Source organism: Chinchilla lanigera, unplaced genomic scaffold, assembly GCF_000276665.1.
Source record: "Chinchilla lanigera isolate Chin_1 unplaced genomic scaffold, ChiLan1.0 scaffold00084, whole genome shotgun sequence".
In the NCBI taxonomy this organism is placed as follows: domain Eukaryota; kingdom Metazoa; phylum Chordata; class Mammalia; order Rodentia; family Chinchillidae; genus Chinchilla; species Chinchilla lanigera.
Genome location: NW_004955485.1, coordinates 6,316,250 through 6,326,401, shown reverse-complemented (window position 1 = coordinate 6,326,401; position 10,152 = coordinate 6,316,250). Strand labels below are relative to the sequence as shown.

Here is a 10,152-nt window from a genome sequence, read left to right as displayed (position 1 = left end):
GACAAAAGGAAGCTCCAGTAAAGCTGTGGATTGCAGAGATAGAACTAAGGAGATCATGACTGCTGAGAAGGAAGAGGAGAATAGAAAAGATGGCCTGAGGGCATCACAAGAAGCAGCAAATCTCCACCCTTTGCAGCCTCAAAACTGCAAAAGTGAAAGACTTTGCATTGAGGAGAAAGTCGCAGAGTGCCTTATTCCAGAATGGCAGCAACACAGAGAATTTGTTCCTCAGAATCAGGTTCAGAGTGCTCAGTGATCTAGGCACTCAACTCCTATAGCCAAGAGAGAGGAAAGCCTAGCTACTGCTTCAGGTGGCAGCAGACCCTGGCATCATCCACATAGCACTGGTTTTAGGTGCATATAGAATGCAAGGGTCCTGAGGTTAAAAAGGCTTCCACCTTGATTTCAGAAGGTCTGGGAAGCCAGGAAGTGTGCCCCTGAGAGAGCAGTGGAGCAGTGAGCAAGAAGCCTTAAGTGCAGTGGAGACCTCAGAAGTTTGAAAAGCCACGAATGTGGATCATCTAAAGAAAGCTTCAAGGTTTGAGCAGAGCAGGCCTAAGAGAGAAGCTGTGGGAGCTACAACCACAAGAAGTGCCATAGGGGCGGAGCCATTTAAGCCCTTTGGAGCTCACAGTTTATCACATGGAACCACATGGAACTACAAAACTTCATGCTTGTCCTGCTGGATTTTCGACTCACTTTAATCCCAATGCTTTGTGTCTTCCTGTTTGTATTATTTGGAATGGTAATGTTTATCTTGTGCCATCGAATGTTGGAAGTGTTTAACTTTTCATTTGTACAGGGGTTCACAGCTAAGAGGTTGCCTTAGATCTTGGAGGAGACTTGGGACTTGGGCTTTTCAGCAATGCTGAAAATGTTAGCACTTTGGCAACTCTTAGAGGTGGACTGAAATGCCTTTTGCATAAAAGGATGTACATGAGTCTTTGGGAGGCCAGGGGCAGAATGTTATGGTTTATGTCTAGATGTCCCCCCAAAGCCTCATGCAGTCATGGGGCGGGCTTCTAGAGTTTATGATTGATTCAGTGCTGGGGTTATGGGTGTGAGTGGTACACCCACCCTGGGATGGGATGCCTGCATACAATATAAGGGAGAGAGAGAGGTCTGCTCTCTGCTGTTCCTCCCTTTTTGCTCTTGCTGCTTTTGCTGTTTTCCGGCTACCATGAACTGTTGCCCTCTGCCATGTGCCACCCTGTGTCACAGCCAGCTGATTACAGACTGAAACCTCCACAAACTGTGAGGTTCCACCTAAATAAACCTTTCCTTCCTTAATTTTGGGTGTCAGGTATTTTGTCCCAGCAATAAGAGAAAAGTAACCAAGAGAAATATCCCCTAATCTTGGGTGGTGGAAATGGCCACACTTCCAAAACTGTTATACAGATTTAATGCAATCCCAATCAAAATACCAATAGTATATCTCACAGAATTAGAGGAAACAATCCTAAAATTTATTTGGAACCAGAAGAGACCTGGAACAGCAAAAGCAATTCTGGGCAACAAAGGCTGGCAGTCAGCACAATCCCTGACTTGTAATTATACTACAAAACTACCATGATAAAACAGCATAGTACTGGCAAAGAAACCCCACAACAGACCAGAGAATCAATGGAACAGATTAGAAGATGCTGACACAACCACAAACACACTCAGTGACCTTATTTTTGACAAAGGGGCCAAACACTTTCATTGGAAGAAATGACCTCTTTAATAAATGGTGCTGGAAAAACTGGCTTTCCTCATGCCAAAGATTAAAACTAGACCCACATTTCTCACCATGCACTAAACTAAATTTGAAATGAATCAAAGATCTAAATATTAAAACAGAAACACTAAATCTGCTGGAAGAAAATAGGTTGAACTCTTGAAGACATAAGCATAGGCAAAGAATTTATGAACAAATTCCTGATCACACAGGAAATAGCACAAAGAATCAACAACTGGGATCTCATCTTATTAAAAACTTTTACACAGCAAAGTAAACCACCAAGAAAGTGAAGAGACAACTCAGAGTGGGAAATATGTTTTGCTGGTTGTTCCTCAAAGGACTAATATTTAGAACTTACAAAGCACTCAAGAAAATCAGATCCCCAAATCAAAGACACAGTCCACAAATGGGCACATGAAATGAACAGACACTTCACAGATGAACAAATAAAAGTGGTGAATAAATATATGAAAACGTGTTCCTCATCACTGGTCATCTGAGAAATTCAAATTAAAACAACACTGAGATCCGTTCTCACTCCAAAAAAGTGGCTGTCGTCAAGAAATCAATCAATGACAAATGCTGGTGGGGCTGCGGGGAGAAAGGAACCCTTCTCCACTGTGGGTGAGAGTGTGGACAGATATGGCCACTGTGGAAAATCAGTGCAGAGGTTCCTAAAAAGAATAAGACTAGAGGCTCCATTTGACCCAGCTATTCCCCTTTTTGGTATCTTCCCAAAAGAACTAAAAGCATTATCCCACAGTGATGTATGCACACTCATGTTTATAGCAGCACAATTTTGAATAGCTAAATCTTGGAAACAGCCTTAATGTGCATCACCCAATGAATGGATAAACAAGATGTGATTTTTTTTTTATAGTGGAGTACCACTGTGTCATAAAGAAGGATACACTTGAGACATTTCTAACTAAATGGATGCACCTTGGGACCATACTCTTAAGTGAAACATTGTCACACATGTTTAAATATTGGGTTGTTTTACTGGTGCGAGAAACTGAAAGTATGAATAAGGAACAAGCTGGGTATGGTGGTGCATGTCTGTAATCCCTCAAGAGGCTGAGGCAGGAGGATCACCGTGAGTTCGAGGTCAACCTGGGCTACATAGTGAGTTCAAGGCCAGCCTAGCCTACCTGGTGAGACCCTGTCTCAAAATGCAAACAAAACAAAACAAAAAAGGACCAAAATGTGCACTAGATACTGTGAGATAGGAAGAAAATGTTGAAATGAGAAGTGGAATGAGGGAGCAGGGAAGGAATGGGAAAGAAAGAAGGAGAATAGGAGGGAAAAATGGAAACAAAGCTTTTGTAAATAAGGAGGGGAAGAGAGGTTGAAGTAAGAGGAGAGAAATGGGGGAAAAAAGAACCATTATGTATCATGTGCAGGCACAGCTTCCCTATGATGAATGGGGTTATTATGTATGTCTAAAATGAACCAATAAAATTAAAATTACAGCTAGGAAGGGGCGGGGCTCTGGGGTGTGGCCTGAAGGGGTTTATCCCCCTCCTCCCTGGATCACCCTCTGTGTCCTGTCTGCCATGCCGTGAGCAAGCTCCTCTGCGATGCCCCTCTGTGATGCCGCCGTGCTTTGGAGCCAGCTGACAATAGACTGAAACCTCTACAGACTGTGAGCCAAAATAACCCTTTTGTCTTTAGAACTGTGTGTCTTGGGCATTGTATTTCGGGGATGAGAAAATAACTATGACGCAGCCCTAACTTCCGTTAGTCACTAATCCCTCCCAAGAACAATTGTGCATGAATGTGTAAGCTAATTGCTAATTGCTCACGCACTTCCCAGCTAATTGCTTATACATTTCCCACCCATCGGCCAACTTTCATGGGTCAACTGCACAGATGCATGGAAGAGAAGTCTGGTCCTCCCTGGCTGATGGGGAGACTTAGAAACGAACCCACAAGAACAGCCCTGTGAATTGATGGGGGCAAGTTCAGGTTTCCTAGCAGCCCAGAGGAGCGATGCCCACCCGAGAGGCTTCTGGGAAGAGGAGACACTGAGCCGACTCTTGAAAGAGGTAAGGCACATTGGAGAAGACAGAGATCAGCACATGTAAGGTCTGGAGGCACAGAGAATACAGTGTGTTTAGGAGGTTGTAGAAATAAGAGCATTCTCCCACCATCACACTTATGTGTACTTGGATTTTGAAAAATATGTGTTCGCATATTTCTGGGTTTGTAGTAGGAACTGATACTGTGGAGCCGCTCTGTCTTTTTAACCGGTCAGCCGTTGGTCTGTGAGAGTCCTCACTGGTCCTAGTAGCACATCACACTGCAGCCTTGGCCTGGAGATCAAGGATCACGAAGGAATCTGATGGCAGAAGAGCAGCTGCAGAAGCCCAATAAAATCTCAGCCAGGTGAGATGACCAGGTGGTTATGAAACTTCGCAGTTCTGATAAAAATGATCCTCTGCAATGGCTGCTCCCTGGCTGTTACTGTCTGACCTTCCCACCTTCCTAATAAATCTGCCTGAGTTTTGCAGCCTCCTCAGGTATCAGGAGGGGAGTTTGTCTGGAGACCCTTTGGGAGAGGATGTCAAATGCCCCACAAATGTTCTGTTAAGTTAGGTCTGCAGCAGGCTGGTAAAGGCGAAGATTAAAGGAATAAAATATGCCCCACACAGCTGTGGAGAGTGCTCGCCAGCTGGGACTCTGCTCTGTCATCTAAGGTGACCACAGGGTCAGCTGAAAAATGATAACAATTTTCTGTAACACGTAGGCTTTTAATCTTCCCACAGCCCAGAGGAAGAATGCTACGCATGATGCCTGGAGTGGTTTTCACCATGTCATTTGGGTCGCAAATGTAGTTTTTGGATTTCTGGAGAGTAAACCAGCAATATCCTAAGAATGCCTATGCACACAAAACTCCCATTGGTCAGGACTTTTTTGGGGGGTATACACAGTGAAAACTCACTTTATCTAGCCTAAGCAAATAAGATGATTTTTATTAGGGGAATACCAAATATCTAGGAGAACCCAAGAGAACAGATAACGCGGCTCTTCCTTGGGACCTGACACCAGAACTGAGGAGACATCGGCAGCCCAGAAGGCCCCTTCCTCAGCTCTCCCTCCTTTTCACTGGTCTGTGACCACCCCTCATTCATTGCATTTTTCTTCCTTCCAGGAATTTTGCCTTTCTCTGACTCTCCTGGGATTCACATGCACAGCAATGCTGGGCCTCAGCAATGACTGACCCGCAATTCTTGGATCTCCTTATACACTCCCATGCTAAAATTGGCTTCGTGTGGCCAGGTTTCCACACTTAACTCATACAGCTATGGCCTGGAGGAGGTAGGTAGGGATAACTAGAGCATTTGAGTTAGGGAGGCACCTACCTCTTAGAAGTTACTAGTCTTTCTGGAGATCTTAGATTGTGTAGGTTCCCCAGAATAGCCTTAAGGATACGTGAAGCATTAGAAGTGTAAGTTCCCTTAGGGCATGGTAGCTTTGCACTGCAGGCTGGGAATTTGCATGTAGGGCTGCATACAGTGTTTCTGCTTTTCTGGAGGTTTGCTTTGTTTTCTCACTGGCTGCTGTTAAAGAAATGGTACCCGGTACACATGATTGTTCTTACTACTGTATTACAGTGCACAGCTTGGAAGCCCCAGAAGGGTACTGAAAAGAGGTGTTATACCCAGGTTTAAATAAGGGGGTAATTTGTAAATCTCAGGCAATGGGAAAGAACAACACATTCAAAGGGTTAAGGTCAAGGGCCAGATTACGTGGGACACTGTAACCTGGGATCTTCATTTCAGTGCTTACTACATTCTTCCTTTGACTATCTTTAAAATTCTTTTGTGATAGGTAGCATGCATGCTGTGCTTCTTCTTACGCTCATTTAGGGAGATCCTGTGTTCAGCTCCTTTGGTGTTCTGTCTTCATAGTCTGTAGCATAGTGCTTGGCACATAGCAAGTGTTCAAGAGATAAAGTAAGCGAGCACAATGAGAAACGAGATCGGTGGAAGCACTCCTGTCTGGACCAGCGCCCGAGCCGGTCTTGGGTGTGCTTCTCCCGGAGGCTCTGCAAGGTGAGGACTTCTGGCTGTATGATGCCACCTAGTGCTTCCTTTTATTGAAACAGCACAGGGGAGCAGGGTGGTGATTGGAAAACTGAAAATGAGGCATTTTCTTTCCTTCATCAGCATAAATTGGTTTGTCGGAACCCTCATCCTTTCATCCACTCTTTTACATCCATGTTGGTGTCCAGCTGTATCTCATTCCTCTGAGCTGGACACAGCATGCGCCTTTCCACCTCTCTGTGGTTTCCAGGGTGCCTGTGTTGAGGTTTTTCTGCCCGCATATCATAAATAATGCTCTGAGCTATCAATGTCTAGATCCCTGAGCTCCCATAGTGCTTTTGGCTGACATGGTATGGACTGAATACTATCATATTGTGTTAGGATTAATGGTGGATGTTCCTTCCTGCCTTCTCCCCAATGCCAGACTGTGAATGCAAAAGTCTGTGACTCTTCCTAGGCATGTATTTTAGAGGAATCTGTCCTTGGGTCCATAAAATGAGCCACAGACAAAAATGATCATGGCTACATTGTTTACAGTACAGTACTGGAGAATTGGAAGGAGTCTTTCAGCTAACGCTTGGCTAGTGGAAATAAAATGTGGCAAATTTTCCATTTGAAATGCTGTGTAGCAATCAAAGCAATGAGCTAAGGTTACAAAGACAGAGCCTTAAAAAGAATGCCGGCTATGAAAAAAGTAGAACATAATACGATTTCTAACGTCAAACACCGTCACCTATTTTTAAAAATATGTTGATACACATGCTATACATTATTATTTATTTATTTATTTATTTTTTCCAGTACTAGGAATCGAACTCATGACCTTGCGCTTGGGGGGCAGGCGCTGTGCCGCTAAGCTAAATCCCCAGCCCCTATGTGTTTTTAAAGTATGTAGCCAACCACTGTGGCATGAATGTCTTTGGGACCCAGGATGAAAGTTGGGAATAGTGATGCGGATGAAGAGAAAAAAATAAAGCCAGGGAGGGGTCCTGCACATTTTATGAATGAAAGAATTTAATTAGGTGAGCTCTTTGTACCTGAAGTCCAGACAGGGCCTTTGTCTTCCCTGTCTCTAACTTCTGCAAATATCTGGGGAAACCTCCAGGCCTCACAGGAGTCCCTCCCCTTCATCTCATTGGTCCGGTCATGCTATTTGCATATTTCTCCCAGGAACACCAATCAAGTGGCGCCCCCTCCCTTTTCGAACGCCGCTAGTGACTCAGGGGGCGTGGCCGTTGCCAGGTGACGGGAGGACGCTCTGAGCGGGTTTCTGGTTTGGGCTGGCAAAGATAACGTGCACAACCCCCGCCCCAGACTCTCGCCCAGTTTCTGCGATCTACACAGCAGCGCTTGAGGCCGGCCCCAAAAAGCATCAGGATGGCCGAGGTCAGGAGTCAGCGCCCCTGTCTGTCGCCTCTCACTGGACCTCTCCTTCTCGTCCTTCTCCTATTGAGACTCAACCCCTGTCACATCCACCTCCTAGCCTCCAGTCCTCTCTCCCTTATTATAGTACACCCCACCCCTAGCCTCACAGACGAGGGGCCATTTCTGCAAGCTTTCGGGATCCTCTGCCTGTCCACTAGCCCTCCTACCTATAACCTCAACAGCCTCAAGCCACTGACATCACTTGCCCTTTACAGTCCTCATCCACAGGTCCCTACCCAAGTTCATTACCTCATCAGAGCCCTCCCTCACCTTACCCTTAACAGGGAAGACTGCAGCCAGGATCAGCTACACAGTTTTCCAGGCCCGGCGCAAAATGAAAACGCAAAGCTTGTTACTCAAAAGTCATTACGACTTTTCCACCGTGACAACAGTGCATTGATCAAGGGTGGGATGTCTCTGAGCCTGGAGCCCAGCACAGCTGTCTAGGTCCCTGAAGCCAGCCCTGGTCCCAGCTCGCGTTAGCACCCTCGTGCCACACCCGTGTTGCTTCCCAGGTCTCCTGTACGCCATCTACACCCTCTCATCATTCGTCTCCTCCATGTCTAGGGTCCCATTATAAACCCCACTTCCTGTGGTCCGCGGCTCTCCTGCTTATCGTCCCTCCGTCTTCCTCATTCCTGGCTGGTCACTCTCACCTCCCTCTGACATCTGTGCTGCTGTGACCACATCACTTTCCCCATCACCTGTTCTCATCCAGATCTCTTTGCTCCCATTTGCTCCTCTTGGTCCGTCTAGATCTCCTTCATACTTTCCGTTATTTGCTGTTGAGTGTTTCCTCAAATAAGCCCCAGATACCAATACTGGGAGCTAATTCTTTCCCAGTGTCACCTTTCTTTCGCTGTCCCCTCTTACTTCTTCTTTTCTTTTTTCTCTTCTTACTTGATTACCTTTTTTTGCTTTCTGAGCACCTAGAATGGTGCCTGGCACATTAGCGAAGAATCAGGCTAGGTGAAGAATATCAATAATAAGAACCAGCTGTTGTTTTAAGCCATCTAGTTTTTGGTACTTAGTTATTCTGCTCTAGCAGATAAACATACCTACTTCTCAATGGGAATAGCACAAGAATAATGTAAATGTAAAAGGTAGGTTTAACGTATTTATTCATTCATTCAAAAGTGTGTTTTCTCTTCCCCCTAGGTGCCAGTAATTGATAGTGGGAGTCACAACTCATCTTGATACTGTGTTTCTGAAATATTTACCTTTATGTATTCTAAGAATATAGATAGCAAGGGCATTTGGCTGTAGCTTAGAGATTAGTTTTGCTTTTCTTTTTGAAGAGTATACTTTTACAATGACAATACGAAACAAATCTTTTGTTCATAGAAGTTTCTTTACAATATTTCTTTCTCTGACATTTTTCCATCCCTGTGCTAAGTGCCAGGTATACAGGGAAAACATGGCCTGCAAACAGATCATTAGGCTGCTGGTCAAGTGTGACATTAATGCCATAACTGAGAACATCATGTGATAAACTTTTGTGTGTTTCCTGTTTAACATCAACAAGGGGAATCACAGAGCAGACGCAACACAGTATTTCCTTAGTATGGTTTTTCCTTCTTTGTGGAACTGCTACTGTGTACTCTTTGCAATAATCTGCTTTATTCCGGAGGAAACATCTTTTGAGTCTAAAATTAGTACAATAATTGTTATACAAAGTGTTATAGATGTGCTTATGGTTCTACATCTGTTTTAAAATCCAAAGCTTATATTTGCTTACATGTCATCTTTAGAGATTTAATTAATACAATAAATTGTTTGAAAACTAAAAATACGTGGACTTTATTCATATTGGACAAGGCAGACTTGTGAAAACAGAAGCTAAACTTTACGACCTACCCAAACTCTTAAGGGTGAATTGGAGTTTTACTTTACTATTGAGATTAGAGATTGTTTCTGTTGGTGTCTTTATCAGTAGAGTGTTAATGTTAAGCCCTTTAGCATAGAATACCAACACATAATGTTGCAAGTATAAGTAAAGCCTTGTAACCTTATGAATTCTTTACTCGAAAGTCTTGCTGTGGTTCTCGGTGGCCTTTGGAATAATACAATTCATACCCCTTAGAATGCCCTTCAGTGTCTGCAGGCTGTCTCTAACACCTAATGACCTTCTCCTTCCCTCCCCCTCGCATACCTCTTACATTTTAGCCAGCTTGGATATTGTTTGGCCCTGAGCGTTTGCTTAAACTTTGAATTCTGCAAGCAAGCCTTTTCGTCTATCTCCATGTGTGAAAATTCCTCTCTTGCTTCTAGGTCGCTCAAATGCCACTTCCTTTATGACATTTGCTTTATTCTTGCTGCTAGGTATAAACCTCTCTTCTTATGGATTCTTAGAGGACTCTGAATCCATTGTATGACAGAGATCAAATTCTGTACTTCCATTATCTATCTGCATCACCTACTCCACCAGCTAGTAAAATAGAAGTTTCCTGTGGATGGGTCCCTTATTCCTTACCTTGACATCTCCTATAGGCTTCACTGCAGAACTTCACCTTTGGCAAATGTTGAGCCAAGATTCACTAAATGGGGCTGGGGATGGAGCTCAGAGGTAGGGTGTTGGCCCAGCATATGTGAGGACCCAGTTTCTATTACTGGTACCTACAGGGAAGAGAAGACACACTTTGTTGAATGAATGAATAAATATGTTAAACATATCTTTTACATTTTCTATTATTCTTGTGCTATTCCCAGTAAAAAGTAGATATATTCGTCTGCTAAAGCAGATATAACAAAGTACCAAAAATTAGATGGCTCAAAACAACAACTGGTTATAATTAATATTTTGTCTCACAGTTCTCAAGGGTAGAAATCTAAAATCAAGGTATTGGCAGGGTGTGCTCCCTTTGAGACCCTGAGTAATCCTACCTCACCTCTTCTCACTTTCTGGTGGTGGATGACAAATCCCTTTTTTTTTTTTTTTGGTACCAGGAATCAAGA

At 44.0% G+C, this 10,152-nt stretch overlaps 1 protein-coding gene across 2 annotated transcripts in view; it reads left to right on the top strand.

Moving 5' to 3' along the window:
- The first annotated feature begins 7,034 nt into the window (after nucleotides 1-7,034).
- Nucleotides 7,035-10,152, top strand: part of Cfap58 (cilia and flagella associated protein 58) — a 110,956-nt gene continuing 107,838 nt past the window's right edge. The window contains exon 1 of one of the 2 annotated variants that reach the window (XM_005403772.2): nucleotides 7,035-7,158. In XM_005403772.2, the coding sequence (XP_005403829.1) occupies nucleotides 7,150-7,158 (9 nt within the window). In that variant the 5' untranslated portion in view covers nucleotides 7,035-7,149. Of the gene's footprint in view, nucleotides 7,159-8,238; nucleotides 8,301-10,152 lie in introns of those variants that run through there. The other variant, XM_013504126.1, reaches the window with a different exon arrangement.